Genomic DNA, 21,608 nt, shown 5'->3' with positions numbered 1-21,608 from the left:
GGGCAAATGATCACAGTGCAATGAAAGGGTACCAGGCCACTGTGAATGAGGGTGATTGGAGAGGAAGGGAAAGATGTGTCCAGACAGATGTGACTGTGCACTGGCTGGATATGACTGGAGTGTGAGACCTGTCTGGCCTCAAAGGTCTCCTTTGTTGTTTTCTCCGTCTGACTGCCATCATATTTAATTTTGTTTGCTCCACTGCCATCTGGAAAAACAACTGCGTGTACGCTGCCACTATCAACTCTGTCTTTTCTTTTTCTTGTGTATTTCTCTAGTTTCATTATTCTTCCCTGTTGTAGATCTATATCTCTTTGTTTTATTTAAATGATTTGGTGTAATCCTAGATTTTGCTCACTGATGGAAACTACTATGACTCATGACCAGTCTGCATGGTTAGTCTTGAGCAATAGATGAGACATCCATGATCATCATTTATCAACTCATATGGTCATATTTCCTAGTGTATTTCTTAATGTTAACTCCATCTGCATTTGTACATACTGTATATAATGCAAATGCTTGAACAGGTAGCAATGTTTTTGTCATCCACTAACGATAAAAAATCTCCCTGTGTGTATGCGCCCCCGCAGACCCGGAGTCCCAGAGGAAGAGGACCGTGCAAAATGTTCTGGACCTTCGACAGAACCTGGAGGAAACCATGACCAGCCTGAGAGGCGTGCAGCTCAGCCACAGGTCAGCCACAAAAAACACACACACACACACACACACACACACACACACACACACACACACACACACACACACACACACACACACACACACACACACACACACAAACAGGACTGCATGGTATTGTACAATAGCAACAAAAAGAAAAGACAAACACAGCAAACAAGTGAAAGAGAACAGCAGTTGAGATGGGCAGATTCTTATTGACATTGCTAACAGTGAGTTGGGGTGTGGTGGTTAACTGCCTGTGGGCTTTCAGATCAATATCAGTATTCCTGATAGACCAGTAGCCATTAGTCTTTTGCCGCCTGCTCTGCTTTCCCTCTGCGTTGGTTAATATGGAACTGAAGCAGGATTAGCTCAAAGCTGACTTCAAAGCCGACCCTGTCAATGCACCCTCACGACTCATATTCAGACACACAACAATACATGCAATAATGCTGCGATTAGGTGTATGTGAGCCTTCGTGTGTCCTCCATCCTCCCTGTGCTTCCTGTCTTTTGTTGACTGATTCTGATCGCCTTCAGCGTGTCTTCAGGTTTTGTCCTTGAGAGCTTCCCCTCTGTCTGCCTGTCCCTGTGTCTCCTGCCATGTATCCTCTCTCTGTCCCTCGGTGGGAGCTCCCTACATGAAGAGCAAATCAGCAGATGGTTCCCTGCTGGAATACATTTCCTTTGCCATTCATACTTTTATCGTAGTGCAATAACCTTGAATCACTTCCCGCTGGCCCTGAAGACATATTCTGCTTTGAGGCCTAAAGCCTGTCGGTTGAAGTTTCCTGTGCAAACAAGATGTCATATTTCCTGTGAAAAATGAGTGTTTAGAGTGTGATATTTGCACGAATTAAACAAATGGATTGGTGAGCAGGCGGATTGTTTTGTCTACACATACTTACCCTGATATATACCGTATAAATAACGTGTGAAAATCCGAGGAGACGAGTAGCACCCTCTCTCTCACCATTGATGTTTTTTTTGTAAAGACGATTCTGTATCCTGTAGACAAGATTCATTTTAATGTAGCAGGCAAATGCATGTACTGTCACGCAGTTTGAGAGCCAGCAACTTTTAATATGATAATGCGCTTCGCACTCACACTAAGCGCTAAGCAGTGATGAGCGGTGCTGCGTTAGCACAGGGAATCCATGATATTGTGAAGTAAGTGATGCCGGTATTTGTGGAATCACAGAAATGACAGTGCTCTGCAGGGCACAGAGGAACATAAAGGCATGTTTGCTGGCATGGATGAAACATCAATGCAAATAACTTATGCGTGTACAAATATACAGAGGCACACAAAGACACCTGGAAACCAACTAATCTCTAAGCCTGCTTTAAATCAGAATACAGCCTTATACAGTGAGGTCCCTCTGAGGGGAGAGGATGCAGAGTGGGGTAAAAAGGAAAGATGATTGAAATCAAACAAATTTAATTGACCTTTTCATCCCTTTAGGGGAGCACAGTGGTGTGAATATATCCCAAGAAAACACTAAAACTTACCCTCTTTCTCCTTCCATAGCTGTGTGGAGGGGACCATGTGCTACGACAGTGATGAAGCCGCTGCGTTCTCAATTTCCAGTCTATCAAATCGCTCCTCTCCGCTGTCATGGCGCCAGGGTCAAGCCAGCCCCCGCCTCCAGGCTGGTGAAGCTCCGTCCACAGGTAACAGCCAGTTAGAAGTCCCCCTCCGGATCAGCCACAATGCTCGTATCAAACTCATCGAAGCGCTGAACGACTCGGATCCGTCCCTTCTGAAGGGAGATTACCTCAGCAAAGGCGACCTCGGCAGCAAGAACCCACACGAGGATGATGATGATGATGATGATGATGATGATGATGAAGATGATGACGATATTGATGATCTAGGGAATGGGTAAGTTGTGTTCTTTTTCATTTGAAAACGATTTGGTTTTACGCCTGCCACACTAATCTGACGAGCATAAAGAGTATTTTATGACCTCATGAGGCTGAAGCCTGCATCAGTCAGGACACTTGTGTCTCTTTGATGCTCTTAGCATTGATGTGAGGTGAATCCTGCCAACTGTTACAACCCCACAGCTGCAGACAGGCCTGTAGTTAGTGGTGTACCAGCACAGCAAACCCTTGATCAGCCCGTCTGTAATTCATTACAAGCCCAGCTCATAGTGTCTGTCTTGACACTGGCAGCTGTAGCCCCCCTGGTGCAGCTGGCTATGTGCTAGTCAGAAAGCAGCCCCCTGGCCGAGTCCAGGGATGATGTCACAATCATCGAGCCCCCTGCAGAGATCATTCTGTCATACTCAGCTGCGAGCCCGCCGGGCTTTGCCAGCAGGCTTGGATGTGGAGGACCCCTCACAGCCTTGGCTTACTAGAGCCCCCTGGCAATGCTAGAATGCAGGTGTCTTTGGAAAACTGGTAACTCTTTCTGCCTTGCCAATGTTGGATCAGTCAGAGCTGTCAGGGTCAGAATGAGTTTTGTATAAAACTGGCCATGGATCCCTTGGATCCAAGGACTTAATGCTGGGATCGCATCGACTAACAGCATGTGAACTATTTCAGCTTAGTTTATCAGAAATGTTCATCGGGGTGTTTTCTGTGTTGTGTAGTGGTTGTAACCTAGACGATGTATATCTTTGAAATGTCCCACTCATCACACACATTCACACCTGTCAGTTCACTCAGCACAGCTTTCTGTCTGCACGAGGCTACACTTAGCAGTTTACAGGAAAAGGGTCACTAACATTCATTTGTTATCTGCTGTAAAATGGACTGGAGAAAAATGTGAATTTGTTTGGGTGTCTGTCTGATTGTTATTGATTGTGTATGGTGCCTTCGTGAAAATTGCTTGTCTTTGCCAACTGAATCAGAGGGACAGATCCTAAGAGAGTGCATGCTGATAGATGCTGTTTGTGTTCAAATTGTTACTTAGCTTAATATGACAACAGGGTACCTTGTGACTTAATAACCAATCGAGAAGAATTAATTCAGTTTCACGTCAATCCACAAATAGAGGAAATTAAGTTTAGAGAGTCTATTGGAGAATGACCTAAGTTGTGTTTCCTGGACTTTCTTTATTAGTTTTGGAGAACTTGTAAGAGGAGTTATGACACAACAATTTAAACTCAGTTGCACAAACAGCATCATGTTTCACTGACCAACTCTCAACAGTGCGAAGAAAAACACATTATCTCATTGCAAACTAGGAGTCTGGCAGTGTGTCAGTGTAACGCTGCAGAGCTCATCCAACCAAACTAAAAAAAACCTCCTCTGCTGGCCACTGCTTTACATATCTATGGTAACCTCAAAAATGCACTCCCAGTCACCAGGAAATCAATTGCAACACAGTTCAGGTCCCTGTTGTAGTGTTATTGTGTATCTGGTCAAGGCCTCCAATTAGTGGTTATACATGTTTATATTTTGTGAGAGGATGCAAAACAAAAGTCCTGAGCAAAAAGATTGAGAAAGAGCGATCGTAGAGAGACAGACACACAGCATGAGCTTGAAGACAGACAAAGTCTGCAAAAAAATAGAAAATGATGTTTTTAAACAAAAATCTTATTCTGCTTAAAGGTGCGAAACTAGAAATTCTGAGCATATTTAGTGCCCCAACACAGCTCTCAATATGGCGACGGCTATATAAAAAAAGCACTGCTCAGCTAGACATTACTCCACTATATCTTTACATTGCAAAAAAGTTGTTTACTGCTATATTAATGCTCTTAATATTGAAAACATTTACGCTGAAATTGTGAATTAGTTAAGATATTAAAGTAAATGTGAGATCACAATGTCTAAATATTCTTAAATGATGCACTAGGCGATTCTAAATCACATTCTAAAGTAACCCAAAACAACAGCCCTTTAATTCATCCTTGACTTGTGAAAGAGATAAGATAAGATAATCCTTTATTAGTCCCGCAGCGGGGAAATTTGCAAAAAATTCGAAAATTGTACTGTTCAACTTTTGTTAAGGTTGTGTTAGGTAGATATTTATTCTATGGCTGTAACTAGAATCTCCAGAACACTCCTGAAATATGCCCCTCAGAGCTTAAAGTGACATCTTTGTATCCAACAACAAAGATATTTCTTTCTTTATAGAAAACAGAAAAGCAGCAAATACTCCCATTTGATAACCAGGGAATGTTTGACATTTCAGTGTGAAGCATATAAAAGTATTAATTTTTACCAGAATGTATTTTCAGGAGACTAATATCGTAATCCACTTTTCATTTTTCCCTTGATTAAATCATTTATATGATCATTTTGAGTCTGCAGGCTGTGGTCTGGTATCTGCTGCAGCTTCTAACTAATAGATCTTTACACTAGAGGGCAGGCTTGTGCCGCTGTTCCCTCCGTCCTTGCAGTTCTCCACCCAGTCAACCTGAAGATGCCCCACGCTGGATTACTCTCTTTTATCTCATAATTTATTACACATACTCATCCATTATACATAGAGGCACTTCCCCTGTCGTACAGAGGTCACACTACATTACCATATCTCATCCCTGCATTTATAATACATAGGATTTCCCCACATGAATTATGTATCACAAACACACACATGTTCTTTGTTTGGGTTATGCAGTTGCCATCTCTTTGTTCTGTTAAATTGTGAGGAAACGTAAACTTAAATTATTAGAGTTTGGCCATAAACATATGGGTGATCGGGATTTGACTCATCATGTGACTCACTTGAGTTCTGTATGGGCATGACTCACATTCCCAAACAAAGGTAAGCTAACCGTGACTGTACCATGACCTGCCTGACACACCAGACCCGATACTCTCAGACACACACACACTGAGTCAGGAGCCTTTAAGTCAGTTATCCGTTTCCAGTGCTTTTTTTGGGGGGCCTCTTCTTGTCTGAGGAGTACCGCTTACATCTGGAACCAGACCCTCCCAGTATCCCCCCCACACGTCATTCTCACCGGGAAACAGTGCGAAGGGGGACGATGAGCAGGTCATTCCCCTTAGTGCGTAAACAGAAATCAGGTGTGTTCCACTGTAGGTTGAAGATTTACACTAAAACTGGTTCATTTTTTAAATTGCATTTTATTTTGAATTAATTGACAGTGATGTTTAATGACAAAGACGTTGCTGGCAGTAATCAACCAACAATTATGGTGAGACTGAAATGCACTATTTGTGGCCCGTGATGTATTACGGTCTGGCCTTTTCCCTGACTCCAGCAGCAGCAAGCAGCTGTTTTCAACACAAACTGACAGGCTATTAGCTGATAGCAGTTAGGAGAAGGAAACTTAACGTCTAGCAAGCTAAAGATCCAGATGTTTTTCTCAAGAGTTGTTGGAAACCAAACAGACAAACCAGGCCAGTTACGTTGGACTCCAGTGAGCGATTCTTCTGCTTCTGCAGAGATAAATGTGAATGTTATGCTTGTTTCTTTGGATCTGTACATTATGGAAGCTGATTTGTTAATCCAGCATCCTGTTGAGGAATTTTCCCAGTTCAGTTCTGGCGAACATTTCAGGAGAGCATTGCCAAAAAAGAAAATAAATTCTTCCTTAAGGCACTTAAGTTCCATTACCAATTTATCATTGTTCTACTGAATTCATTCACATTGGTTACACAATGTTCAAAGTCATTGTAACCTCTATTAATAACCAGATGGAATTGCAACTGTATCACCTCGTCTGCATCACAGCCTGTGATTGATACAAACAACATTGTCCCATTTTCATAATAGAGAAAAGTGAGCAGTCCACTGTCTAGAGAAAAGCTATCACCATAAAGCACAGCGGGGTAAATGCTATACTTTGCCAGTAGCTTGTTTCTCTTGAGATGAAGAGTCTTTGTAGCTCTGTTGAGTCTGAGCGTCATCTGTGCTTGATAGCTGGTATTGATTGCCCTTGTTGTCGTTGGAGTGGTGATAATGGGCTCAACATGCACACACTGATGTGCAGACGATTGGATGAGCGTGAGGCTTGTTTTTTGCCCGGCTTGGCGCAGACGCTTCTGTGTCTGGATGGAAGAGCTCCCATCCTCAGCGAACGCCCATTAGTAAACAGGCAGTCTCCATGGTTACGCTGCGAGACAAGCTGGTTCACTGCACTAAATGTCTGAATTATGAAAACATTTGTTTGGAGCAGGACACACACAGACACAGACACACACACAGACACACACACACACACACACACACACACACACACACACACACACACACACACACACACACACACACTAGGTGTTTTCAGAGTATGCTGGTTTAAGTGTTTTGGTTTTGGGTTGTTTTGGGTTTTGGGCTCACTTCTGCTTCTAGAAAAGCAGAAGTGAGCTGAGTGTCAATCGAGCACAGGACAGGGAACTGAAAAGAAAGCGGAACGTTTTAATAGAGAAGTAATCTGTTTTGAACACACACGATGCCTGGAGTAAGCTTTGATTTTCATCAGCTTTTCATGAGTGGTTACTTCAGCCTCTTGCCTGCCCACTTGCCTGCCCTGGTGTTTTTCAAACACTGGAGGTCATTATCCGGCCCTTGACTGATGGCTATCTGACCGTAACGATAGTTAAACACTTCAAATTAGGTGTAACTCCTGGACCATGTCATAGCCTGTACCCAGGGGAGGTACGGACAACCCTACTTGTGTGTGTGTGTGTGTGTGTGTGTGTGTGTGTGTGTGTGTGTGTGTGTGTGTGTGTGTGTGTGTGTGTGTGTGTGTGTGTGTGTGTGTGTGTGTGTGTGTGTGTGTGTGTGTGTGTGTGTGTGTGTGTGTGTGTGTGTGTGAGTGCAGTGTTGTGTGGAGAGCAGTGTTATTTTTCTCAGGACAAGCTCAAACCTGCTGTACTCTGATCCCACCTACTGGCCAAATACCGGAACTTCACACATATAGACAGAACGCAATACAACCTGACACATCTGATTAATGAATTCCTTTTCCCACATCTGGATCTGATTGAGGTTACAGGTGATGGATCCTCTCTCACTCTCACTTTCTCCCTCCTTCTCCCTTACACACACATCCTGATGTGATCCTCAGTGGACACACCCAGGGCTGCCCTCTTGCTAAGAACCAGATCTTTACTCTGTGATTCATTTGGTGGACCGGTTACAGAATCCCGCCCAAAAACAGCACGGCTCTCTCCCCCCTACCTCGACACAGTCACAACATGGGCTGACATCAGAATGGGCTAGTATGAAATATCTGGTGCACAGGAGAGTAAATTCTCGTGTGCATTTATATGTGCTGTGTGCCATCAAGGCAATGTAAACAACTCTAATGTGTAAAAAAGGTTAAATCTGAATATGACTCTAGAATGGTTTTAAAGGCTGATTTCTAGGTTTTGGGACTTAAAACTGTGGTGAAACAGACATAACTTAGGTTATTTTTATTTATTTTCACACTGCAGCTCCAAATATTAGAATATCTGCTCTAAATATCACATGGCAATTGGATACTTATTAATTTCCTATGTTTTGCTGTTAGTATCTCTAGAATTTGTATCAAAAGCCACTTTTACTTTCATAGTGAGTTATTGCCTTTGCCATTAAATGACCGTACCAGTAATTTTGCATGTTTAGCCCATTTACTGCAAGCTATTCAGCAAATTGTGCTGGAGCGTTTAAACATTTTTGAAACTATTTTTGAAACTATTTTTCCAAGCAGTCGTTGGTTTCATACCATTTCCATATGTTATGAAAATCAGTTGGCATTTACTTGAAGCTGGGTAATACATCACAATAGATATCAAGTCTTCATTCATTTTTGTCAAAGTTATGTTATTGTGATGAGGTAGACTTTTCAAATTATTCTGGACTGTGACTGGATTACTTTGAAAAAGTAATTAATGAAAAGAACATTAATGAAGACTTAATATATGCTGTGGAGTTTCAAGAGTCGGCCTGTTGATTTTTATAACATGCAGAAATTAATAGTAGCCTTAAAGAGTAAAAATAGACGTAATAAAAAAACAGAAATCCCACAGCATGCGTTGGAAATGGTCAGCAGTGTTACTAACAACAGCAGGATTTGTAGTAAAAGTCCCACAAATACTTGTATTAAAAGTGCTTATTCAATATTTTCACAAAAGTGTAAATTGAAATGTCTGCATCAAGATGGCCCGCATGTCTCAACATGTCTCTCTCTCTGTCTGGATGACATTGTGTGTCAGAGGTGGTGATGAGAGGCAGATTGGGGTGGTGCTCAAGAGGGTGATGGGGCGTGTGTTGTTCTTGTCATCCACTACCTGCTCCTCTCTGGGCCTCTCTGCCTCTGTCGGGTGCTCCTTTGGCTCTCTCTGCTCAGTGCTGCGTGTAATCGATTACTTTTCCTGTCATTATGGAGGGAACTTGACTGAGAGGAGGAGTGTGCTCTCTCTTTGTTCCAGCACGTGTGGGCAAAGCACTTGGTAGAACAAATACACATAGACACATAGCATTTCGTAAAAAAAACATGATCACATGATCATATGCAAACAGAGTCATATGGAGGTCATTTTGACAATATGTAATGCAGTCTCCATGCTGTTTAGGAGGCTTATCAGTTTCATTTTGAAAGTAATTTCGAAGGAAAACTTACTTTTTATCGCGTAGCTGAGATTGTATTTGAATATATTATTTATGTGCTTGGCTATTCGTCTCAGGATGATGTGATCGGCTTCAGCCGTAAAAGCAGGACACTGCTGACAAACAATTATGACATTAATCTGTTTGTTTGCTAAAGTGGCACAAATACACCCACACCCACACATGCGCTCATTTACACACATACAGGCATACACACACAAATACACAAACACATTAAAAGATTTAATACTGAGTAACATATGGGGCTGTGGGGGGATTTGAAACCCCCTGACACCTCCTATTTCAGCGAGAACAAAATCCTCATGTACCTTTTTTATTCTGTTGTGTTTGCTGGGGGCTGTTTGAGCCACACGCTTTCAACATTAACCTTATTAATTCAATAATGTTCGTTACATAGTTTACTTTTACTCCAACAAACAAGGCGCAAAAAGTGAATGAGACTGTTTCGTAATTCTCTGTTCATCCGGGTAGACTTTCACTGTTGCTAAAGAAAATATTTTTCTTTTCTCCCTCTGTCTGTTCACACACGCACAATTTCACACATACACTTGTGTCAGTGTCCCAGTTTACTGCATTAAATTGTTATAGGAATGTCACCCTGCACGGTTATGTTTAGTTTGACTATGGTCCATTTCATTATTGTGAAACATACTGGTGTTGAGCAACAAACACATGTGCTGGATCAGAGCTTGGGAACTACACTTACATCCCTCGGACCAGTTTTCCCACATTCCGCCCTTTAGAACTAAAGAAAAGTTTGGGGAAGTCAAAGAAATTAATATTTTTCTCAGCTTCCTTGCTGTCTTTTCCTTTGACTTCTACAGCACACATCTCCTATTTTCAATATGACTATACCCTCTCTAAGTTGAAGGCCATTTCATTCAACTTCACCCAACTAAACGCCAAAACTATCGCCACAGCTACTGTCGCCTAGACCCCCCCCCCCCTAAATCCTGGTAAATCTCTATGGAGACGCTATGGCATAATCCCCACTAATCCCTGGCTTCCTCTTATGGCAGGGTTACAAAATAATAAGAGAACTCAGGGACTTGGTCAGCAGTCTGCAAGGACACGGAGGCTTGGGTGGGGGGGGTTATGGTGGCCATGGTGTGTGTGTGCATGCGAAGGACCCCCACGTAGTTCAGAGGGGTGTGTTACCATGTCAACAATACGAGTGTGTGTGAGTGTGTGTGTGTGTGTGTGTGGGGACTCTTCTTAATTTACAGAGGTTAAAATGTCACGACTTCTGCCTGATGATCGACTTCACCCCATTTCCTTTAAGGAAAGAGAGCGATCCTGCTCTTCCTGGAGACGTTTACTTAATTCACTTTATTTTATTTTGTTATGATAAATAATCACACCTGACCTATACAAGACATGAAAAGGAGGAAATGACCTGAAAATAACAACTGATGGTGAACATGATGCTAAAACAACAAGCGTAGATATAAACCATATAGACTGACATCATACAGTCAACATACTTTTGCTTTTAGGACTTTGGAGGAAGGCTTCAGATTGAATTAGTTACTGGAGTATGAAGACTACAACAAGAAATGTGGATATACGAGAATTTGGTCAGTTGAACCACTTAATCTACTACTTTTACCATCTTAAACCAGCTCTTTTGTAGTTTTTTTATACAAATCCTTGAAAGATGCCACAGCAAAACTAAAGTAATAAAACTATAGTTAGTGGGTTCATATTTTTAGCCAACCTAGCAGCTTATTACCAGATACCTGCAAAAGTGATGACGTTTCAATCTACCTAGGTTTACCTTGTTTTACGTGCTACACAGCAAATATTTGCACGCTAAACAAATATGGATAACATGATAAACATTATACATTCTAAACAGTAGCATGTTGGCAGTGCCATTGTGAACATGTTAGCATGGTTTTCTTTTTTAATACTGGATTTTCAAGGTGAAGAATGAACTTTAAAACATAAACTATAAGAATAACAGGGACACTGTTTCTGGAAAGGGATCATGTTGCTAGTTTATTTTTTTTAATGTTTTTCTTTTCTAAATAAATATACTAATAATATAATCACATGTATTAATCACTTTTGATCACTTTTACTTTTTCTTTAAAAAAAATGTTTTGTCATTGTTAGAGTCTCTTTCTTGTTAAGAAAGGAGTTTCAGGAAATGAAAAGGTTCATTCCTGAAGATTGGTTCCCACAGTAAAAGACAATGCCCCCCCTCCACAAACACTCCCCCTCACCTTGCTCTCACTCATTCATGCACTCCCTCTACATCTATACCTCCTTTAAAGTACAGCTTGTTTCATCTCTGGGGGTAAATGAAACTGCATGGTTAAGGACAAGCTTTTGGATGGAAGCCGCCTCAAATCTTTGCTGCACACACACACACACACACACACACACACACACACACACACACACACACACACACACACACACACACACACACACACACGCACACACACCAGCACACACATGCATTGAACATGCAGACTAGAGCTAAGCTTTTTAGAGGGTTAACAGTGGGGTGCGATGGGGGTTTGTAATGCGCATAAGAATTAACTTTGCTTCCCTCTCATTGACTCCCATGGTGTTATTCTCTGGAGTTGTTTCGACATTAGTCACACACTTTTCTTTCTGCCCTCCCACCGTTATTGTCCCTTCCTGTTCTCTTCATTACGCCATCTCTTAATCTCATCCCTCCCTGTATGCACCAGTGCTCCTAACAGTGAACATATTCTCATTATTCACCCAGGAGACATGCTGAACGGGTTGCGGAAACCTGTTGAGCTATATTTGAACTCTTATGTATGGTGGCGTTTTTCTGTTAGTGGTTTTTCTTCTTGTTCCTCTTGTTCCTCTCCCTCCCTTGAAAGACAAACCATCTTTGAAGTCAATTTTTTCTGAGCAGTTCTACTTCGTATTGTCCTCAGCAGACCTTGAGAATAGCGCTCTCTCTCAAGAAAGAGCCTAATTAGATGCTTTTGGTGGTCCAGACATAGAGGGTCCCTCAATTAACCACAAGCAGCTTTTTGGACAGGGGACACACACTTTGATGTTCGACCCTGAGTGTGTGACTGTGAGGTCATGTTTTCAGCATTTGGGTTTCTAAAACTTTAGTCAGTTGTTATGTTAGTGAGCAACTAGACTGAACATGTAGGCTGGTATACAAACTATGATTTGACTCTGGATATTTGCCAGGAAATCAGACAAAAGAATGTATGTGTTGACAGATCTTTTTAGTGTGTGTGTGTATATGTGTGTGGGTGTGTGTGTGATCAGTAAGAGGGTGAGGAAAGCAAGTGTTGTAGTGTGAAGGTTTCTGAGTGATGAGGCTAAATAAAAGATATCTGAGGATGACAGTTTGATAAGAGAAGATTCTAAGTTTAAAGTAATAGAACTAATATAAATGTGTGTGTGTCATTATGAAGAGGAGTATTTCAGCCTGATAAATGTGTGTAGGGGGTGTTTCATGTTTGTTTATGTACAGTTTGTGGCTTAGCAAGTGTTGAATGTGCATCAGTGTGTCTGTGTGTGTGTGTGTGTGTGTGTGTGTGTGTGTGTGTGTGTGTGTGTGTGTGTGTGTGTGTGTGTGTGTGTGTGTGTGTGTGTGTGTGTGTGTGTGTGTGTGTGTGTGTGTGTGTGTTCCTGCTCTGATAAGGGGGATGAGCTTTCCCAGGTCGCTTGTCTCTTTCATCAGCAGAGGAGTGACAGGTTCCCAGGGTCATATGGATGACCCTGCCTGTATACTGTCATTACACAGTTACATCACCACCTAATTATACTGGCCTTCTGCACCGAAACACACACACACACACACACACACACACACACACACACACACACATGGACATTGAAAACAAACACTGTGGTCTTAGATACTGAGTGAAAAGGAGGGTGGCAGAGAAAAAAGACACTCTTTGATGAGGAGAAGCACATAAACAGAGGTAGACAGCAGGCATGTCTGGGCTCGAGTCAGTGGTCAAAGTAAAAGCTGGCCAGACAGACTCAGAGCGCTGTCCAGCTACCCTTTCCAGAAACTTGGATGAGAGTTGACATAAATAAGAGCAAAGACTTAGACTGAATTAAGGAGGATTGTGTGTGTGTGTGTGTGTGTGTGTGTGTGTGTGTGTGTGTGTGTGTGTGTGTGTGTGTGTGTGTGTGTGTGTGTGTGTGTGTGTGTGTGTGTGTTAATGTGGGAGTGTTTGTGTGCTTGCTTGCGCATAGAAACTGTTTTCCTTTCTCATTATTGGTAACGCTAGGCAACAATGATGGCAGTGGCTCCGCACACCTGCAGTTCAGCATGCCATAGTGCCAATCAGACCCCCAAACACACACACACATACTCACTCACACACACACACACACACTGTGTGCCCACTGCCCACCTGGCCCTGCATGGTACGGCTGAGCGGTAGCTTGAAGAATCCCGTCTTTGTTCCCTCTGCCCTTAAAAAAAGAGTGTGTTAATGATCTCTTTTTTTCTAATTCTGTGGCTAAATTTTCCAAACTTTCCACTTCTTTCTTGACCACTCACACCATTTCCCTCACTGAGCAGACATTGTTAATTATCCCCGTCCTCCCCCCTGCCTGTCTCTGTCTTTCTCACCCTTCATTCACTTATTGAACAGACCCAGCAGACAGGCAGATCTATTCACTGGGGTCCACTCGGTGCTTAAAGTGTTTAAACACCACTGGTTGTGAGGGGGCAGAACTCAAGGGGGAGTGGATACATGATACCCACTCTATTTCTCTGCAAGTCTCCCAATAGCCAATACACACTCTGTTACAATAGAAACACTATAGCAATTTACACTCCCTGCTTCAGTACATCCTGATCTAGTTCAATTCATTCCAGCATTGTTTTGACTTTAAGCCGGCATTGTGGGCCAATGGGCCAGTGGGCGACTGTTGAAAGATAATGTGTAAATTAGTAACGTTCTTTTTATTTCAGAGATATGTGTTGTTATGGTCTCCCCATATTGAAGCCCATATTATTTAAAGTTTGTCTCTTTATGTTATGACGGAGCTTTTTACTCGACTACATGTCCATCAGATTTAGATTTAGCATGCAAAACATATGACCAAATTGCAAATTTCCCCGCAGCGGGACTAATAAAGGATTATCTTATCTCTTATCTTATATGATGCCACAGATTTACGTATCCAACCATTAGAAATAGTTGAAATTTGATCCACATCCTATACAGCATTATATAGATCCATTACTAATGATTTATTTATTTCACAATAAGTCATCAGGTCTCTAGTTGTTATAAAACTATGGATTAAAGAGCTAAAAAGAAAAAGCAAGATGGGGAGGATATATAGCTCAGCCTGAACTGTTTTCTTATGGCTTATTACTGATAAATAAAGCATGAAGGGACTATTAACCATTAGTAAAGCCATAGGTACCATATGTAATAAACAATGTGCCTGACTAATAAATGGTTCCATATTATACAGCAATGCATCAGTGATAACAATCCAATCATATAAGAAATGGACAGTCCTGAACAATGAGCACATAAACTTTTGATGCTTAATTTTTTTTTTTTTTTAAATGTGAGGTCTTTATTTGTAGTAAAACGTTCAATGCTTAAAAAAACTTTTATTTAAATAAATGATCCAATCACTTCTTCCACCACTGCTGCACAGTGTAAAAGTAAATGAAAACGAATGAATGAAAACCCCTCAGTGGCGTGGACATGGCATCAGAGGGTTGAGTGATCGGTGTCTGTGGGCTGTCTCGTGTGTTGATTAGAGATTCAAGAGTGTGAAAAATGATTTGACATGTGGCTTTCGTTGAGAAAATGATGACTGCGCTTTTCATCCTGCGGCTGGATGCGCGTTAAAGTCTCGCTTTTGGTTAAGGCACAGCTGGTCGCGATCAGCAGAACGGGGGCCGGAGGAGGAGGAGGAGGAGGAGGAGGAGGAATTCTGGGTGTTGCCTTCCTATCCATGCCTCCCTCCCTCCCTCCCTCCCTCCGTGAGCGTGTGTGCGTTAGAGAGGGAGTGTGTGTCAGAGCGAGAGGCACTGCGGGAGTTGGTCAGTCAGTTAAAGCTGCTGACTCTCACAGGCGGTTCCCCCGGTTATCATCGGTGGAAAGCACCGGTGGATACGGAAACACTCTCTTGCTCCAGGCCCGGGATATGCCAAACGGGAACAAAGCGGAGTGAAAAAAAGCTTGTATACGGTGGTAGAATGAGCGGGCGCGTGCTGAACGGGAAAATGCTGCAGCTCCCGGCTCCGCAGCGCGCGGGGAGGACAATGCACTTTCTGTCAAGGTAATAGATGAGACCAGAGCACTGCATGGGGCTGAGGATGCCGGATACATGGCTAATTAACATACCGGCAACGTTGCTTTTGATGATCTTAACGCGATAAAAAACGCGAGGTGTCTGACAGCGGTGAACGGGTTGTAGAAGCTCCGGCGGAGCCAGTGCGTAAAAAGCAGCAGCACGTCTCATTGATAAAACTCCCAACAGCTGCATGGTGGCACGTTTCATTATTGTGACAGGCATGTATATCATATCATATTGTATCTTAGTCTAGACCAGTAAAGAACAGGCGTTTGGTGTGTGCGTGTGTGTGTGTGTGTGTGTGTGTGTGTGTGTGTGTGTGTGTGTGTGCGTGTGTGTGTGTAGATGGAGCTATTGTCAGCACATCTTATAGGCACAGAGCTCAATGCGCAAAGCCATATGTTGAATCAGCACTGTCTTTTTTTTTTTTAATGTCTGGACTATTAAAGCATCGTTTAAAAGGCAGGGTGATGTTCCTGCCTCAGCCGGGAAAAGGAATCCACACCAAATGAAACACGTTTCTACAAATCATCCATTGAGAATCGTAAAGTGTCAATGGTTTAGAATTCTTTATGTGGACGTGTACGTGTACGTGCGTGCATTTAGTGTTTCTCTGACATTTCCATTGTTTTAAAGCTGCATGCTTTGACAACTGCTCTGCCGCTGCTTGGAGGGCAGAGGCAGGTATGCATGTGGGTGGGTGGGTGGGTGTGTTCGCATTGATCCGCTGCGGGACCGAACCGCATTCTGAACGGCTGACCTACATTCTTAAAAGACGCCTTTCTCCCGGTATTGGCTCTATTCTGTGATTGGGTGAACAGCATCAAGCCTCCGCGATACCATATACCCACGCCATGTGAGGATTATCTAATTGTATGTCTAAATGTGTGGGCTAATATGGGTCACTTAATATGAGTACTCTGATGGGTACTGAGGAGATGTACCTACATAAAAGAGTTGTATTTGTGAGATAGAATATATTGAGAATCACCTTTATTATTAAGAATTAGCTACATTATTGAGAATTCTCTGTAGGAATGATCATGGAGTTGACTTGCTTTAGAAAAACATTAAGACAGCAGGGACGGAGATGGGTTTATTGATTCTCTCTGTGTGTGTGTGTGTGTGTGTGTGTGTGTGTGTGTGTGTGTGTGTGTGTGTGTGTGTGTGTGTGTGTGTGTGTGTGGGTGTGTGTGTGTGTAGGGGAGGGTTTTCAGGGGGTGGTGGGGGTCAGCTTTGCTCTTTTTGGTTGACTGACCCCTATAGCATCCATTGACTCTTTATGTAAACCCATTAGGGCAGAGTGGTCTGATATCAGGGCATTAGACACACACCCATCAGACACAAACACTTCATCTGAACCATTGAAACACACACACACACACACACATACACACACACACACACACACACACACATATTTTCTGTTTGATTCCCAGAGGACCAACCAGGCTGTATTTATAGGCATGTTTTAGTTGGACACGTGTGCTTAAATTGGACCGTCTGTCAAGAAAAACAGATAAACTATAAGATGGAGGCCAGAGGTGGTATTAGTAAGTGTGTGAGAGTCTGCAAATGTAGCGTGAGTCAGCGCATGTGTGTGAAGAAACACTAAACATCCATCATTAACTAACCAGTTCTAGAAAACACAAAGATTTGATCCGCTCTATTATTCATGTTGAAAGCAATCCAACAACAACTTGTCTGTCCCTGTGTGTTGTCATATGAACAATATACAAACAGCTTGCTCAGCAGGGCCCACCCCTATCTTGATCCACTCCTGATTAACAACACAACCTCCATACAAATAGCTGATTTGCAGCATGGCGACATCACTCATTAGTGTGAGTCACACCCAAATCCTCTCGGTTTATTTGGATTAAATACAAATGGTGGACCGGTAACTGTGATGCAGACCAGGTTTGTGTTGTAGCTGAGGTCATTTAGTTGTCCATGGGCAGTGTGGGTCAGTGCAGCTCTGATTGGTTGAATACTTGAACAGCTTGCTGCCATCAGCTGCTTCACTGGAGACCCAGCATGGTAATTAAAGCTGAAATCCATAATATTTTTAATTAATAAATCATAATTATATCCATCTGTGTGACCGAGTGCAGTGAAACATTCCTCATGCTATTGAGAAATGTTAAGTGGGTTTGTCAGTTGGCACCTGTTGGCTGACAACCCTCATGTCTCTTACCTTTTACATTTTAGTAAATAAAGTTATTTGTTGTTTTCACACACAAACACACAAATGTTGTCCGTTGTGCTTGAGTCAAGGGCTCAGGGTTCAAAATAGATTTCTGTTGTTTTGGAAACACACATTGCTGTCTCAGACACTGGATGAGTTAGAAGGGTCAGTGGCCTGGTGACATTGTTGTCACACCCTCATGATTCATGAACAGGTTTTTTTTTTAATCTTCAGCACACAAACACTTCCACACAAATGCAGAAACATTTGAAAATAGAAATTAGGTGTGGAAAGCCTTTTATCAACACAGGAATGTTTTAGGATGCTTAAAACAAATCCTGTTCACATAGAAACGGCAGAGTAATCACAAACATTTAAATGTCTTCTACTGGGCATTTGTAGGGCACGCGATCCATCAGCTGACCAACCATGACAACTTTCGCCTGGAATTTTCACTAAAGCTTTTCTTTACTTACTCCACTTTTCCAACGTTTTCAGATTTATTCACAAATGGCTTAATTTTCGGTGGCCAAAGGGTCAGGTCAATGAAGACGGTAGGCTAAAATGGTGAAAAAACCTACAACCTTAGTCATTGTGAACAAGTTTTTCTTGCCCTGCATACAAGGTCATTAGAGACACCTGAGAGTGAAACAACAGATGCTTGTAACCTGTGCTTGTAAGACACATGCACTCTTTTTTTTATTGTACACACACAGGAGTCTGTGTTCACAAACAGAGCTCATATTTTCATGAGGTGGCGCCCCCCTAGTTTAGTGAGTTTCTCTGTTACATCAAAGTCAGAGAAGGACCTACAGCCAGACAACAGTGACCCTTAACAGGCTTGCTGGGGACGAGAGAGAAAGCTAAAAGCCTAACCTCAAATGGTTGTGGAGAATAATAACCTCTGGATGTTATTTTCAGCTGATAGTCAAGTAGTTTTCTAGGAAATGTAGAGTGAGTAAAAACTCTACATTTTCTACATCAAACTTTCAGAGTTTTCTTTGAGTTAAATTGAAAGTGAGACGATTGGCAGCGTACTTGAGGCTGTGGATTGGGGTTTTATTGGAACCTCTGGATCCGTCCTTTTATTTTTGTGTGTCCGCGCACTCGTGCGATGGTATGCGTATGTGCGTCTGCATATGTTGGAGGATTAGGGAGTGGGACCCCAGAATACACTCGCTGGAATGTGAAGTGTGTGTTTTGAGCAGCCTGGGGCTAAAGAATGTCTCCCAAACTCACTGTAACAACTTTAAGTGGCATGACCAGTGCGTGTGTTATGAGTGACAGCAGGTGATGGGTGCGTTCTCCTGCAGGGTGCGCCCCCAGGGCCTATCGGTCACCACCACATGTTTTCACGAATGCACACCAAAACACACACATACAGCGACCTCACTGTCACCCCCCCCCAACCCAACCCAACCCACAGCATGGGAGTAATGTGTGTGTTTTCATAGTTGTCTGCTTTATCTCCGCCAGAAGAAGTGAAAGACTACCTCTGCTTCAGTCAATGGGTCTTTCATTCGTTTTCTTGTTCAGGTGGTGTTTGGACAACCTTTGGCAGGTGCTTAGTGTAGTTCTACTCGGATCTGTAGCCTCTTTGATTTGATTTAAACAAAAGCTATGCAATCACATTTGAATCACACGTTTTTGCATTTTCTATTTTTCTTTCTGTCTTTTCCTTTTTGTCCATCTCAGGGTATGCACTCTTTATTTACCCCAAAACTGACTCTTAAGTTCCCTCAGCCGACAATCCACTGATCCACTCCAGTCAGCACATTAAACATCCCACACCAATGTGCAACTGACTGATGTTTCTGTACTAATCTGGGAGATTAACACATAATCAAGTGGTGGCATTAGTTGCGTAGCTGTCGTCATTAGAAGATGCAGCACTGACCAATGAAGGAAGAGGAGGGAAAATAAATATTTATGTCGGCTCAGGATGCCTCCCTGAAATGTTATTTATTTACGGAGCTGTACCAGTTGTTGTGAGTGAAGCATTTGGTAACCATGTTGAGCAACTGAACACCGCTCACATCATGCTGACATCGTAGTTCCCCAATCGGCTATATGTGCAGGCATATGTGTGTATTACAGTGTGTGTGTTAAAGGGAGATAGTTCCCTATTGTGTTGCATTTGACAGCACTGTAAACACCGACAGCATCCTCATTACTGGAAATGAACACCATCCTATAAAATTTTTATCTCTCATTTAATAACGGTCCGTGCAACATTTGACCTTCCCAAAACCCAACAGGTTAGCTGTGTCGTATTTCAACTCTGTGCTGTTGTCGTTGACATGTCTGGAGGGAGACCAGAGGAAATTCTACCCCGGGATTCAACCCCTGCCCTGGGCCTCTGCTTGCCGGGGTTCCCCCTGTTAGCTCCTCCTCAGTTCTTAGGCCTTGAGTTGTGGCTGGGAAGCGCTCCACACTGCACCCCACACTGAACTACTTATGGAGGTGATTTAAAAGGCTGTTCCACCTTGTCCCAGGAGTGCTGTCCCTCTTTTTGCTTCCTGCTCTCTTGTAGAGAAGAAAAAGACCTTGGAAGAAGCTCAGAGTACTTTGGGGGTCAAGGGTTATTGGGTCATAGGAGAGCTCTGCTGGTCACCACCTATCACACTGGGACAATTGAATGTCTTCTGAAATCACACATGCTTTGACCTGAAGTTGTCATGCTCTTTACACTGAGGGCATAAAATCAGTTGAAGAGTGACGTAGAGAGAGAAAGTTTTCTTCCATTTGTATTTAGTGACGCTTTCATATATGCAAAATAAATTCCAAAGGCATTGTTTGTATTGTGGCTGCATTCCAAGCCCTGCGTCAGTTGTTTAAACTGAGGGGCAGTAACCTTTAAACTTTGACCCTATTTGAGCTGAGTATGAAGAAGACAACACAAAAACAAAAATCTTCTGCACAACTCTTCCAGCTCCTACTGTTTGCCTTATTGGGACTTAAAATATTAGAAGCTCAAGATGGCCTGGATGGCGTCAACGTGATCAACAGTCTTTCAATTTTTGGTTCCAAGAGTATTTCAACACTTGAAGTTCCTTATATGAAGCTTGTAGACTTCCACTGCTTCTTCTGTCCTGTTTCATTTCACGGGGATGAAGTAGTTCAGAGCCAAGTCTGCTCTCAGCTGTGACGTGTTGAACTCTGAGCAAACTTAGTCACTCCACCCTGGAGAGATCAGGAGGAGAGATGAGATTCAGAGATAAATTTGCTGTCCGGGGAGAATTTTGCTTTAGCAGTTTTTTTCTATTCTTAAGCTGTACAGTTTTCACACATCTCTCTCCACCTCCCCCACACAAAAAAACATTTCACTGACCAGGATTCCTGATGCATCTGAGTGCCTTTTCAGTGCTTGAACTTTCCATCCAGAAAGCTTCAAGCTTTGCAAGGAAACTTTGGAAGAATGATGTACCTAAATATTCTTCTGCACACAGACATTCACCTCAAAGTCGGAAATACACAGCCCGGCTGGCTTAGTGTAACCCTCAGCGGAGCAGTTAGTTGAGCAAAGCCAGCCAGCCAATCACATCACACACTTCTGACTGCTTATTCGAGCTTCACTCCAGGGGACAATAGCAATTTAGTGCCTTGGGTGTGTTTTTGAGTGTATATGTGTGTGTGTATTTGTGTCTTAAACCCCCAGGCCATAGCTGTCAGGGATATGCCTGTCAAAGGCACACCAGCGTTTCTCCTTTGTGATGGCCATTTAGGGATGTGACCTCCTATTTCCCTCCATGGACTCACACTCACACGCACACACCACACCCGTATACACGCTTACAGGACCGCTAGCTGAGGCCCCTGGTCCGCTCAGAGCCTGTTGGCAGATGGAATTAGCAGTAATTACGAGCTCATTAATTCCAGCCTTTTCTGTAATCCCCTGTAATGCCTAAAT

General features: G+C 42.7%; 1 protein-coding gene across 1 annotated transcript in view; it reads left to right on the top strand.

Annotated features, from left to right (window-relative positions):
- Window positions 1–21,608, top strand: part of LOC129099324 (neuron navigator 1-like) — an 80,905-nt gene that overhangs the window by 27,884 nt on the left and 31,413 nt on the right. Inside the window, exons 5-6 of the mRNA XM_054608523.1 lie at window positions 594–696; window positions 2,212–2,565. Coding sequence (XP_054464498.1) covers window positions 594–696; window positions 2,212–2,565 — 457 coding nt within the window. The remainder of the gene's footprint in view (window positions 1–593; window positions 697–2,211; window positions 2,566–21,608) is intronic.

This window comes from Anoplopoma fimbria, chromosome 12 (genome assembly GCF_027596085.1).
Source record: "Anoplopoma fimbria isolate UVic2021 breed Golden Eagle Sablefish chromosome 12, Afim_UVic_2022, whole genome shotgun sequence".
NCBI classification, from domain to species: Eukaryota; Metazoa; Chordata; class Actinopteri; order Perciformes; family Anoplopomatidae; genus Anoplopoma; species Anoplopoma fimbria.
Note: the sequence above shows the minus strand (reverse complement) of the source record. Positions and strands in the feature narration are given on the sequence as shown.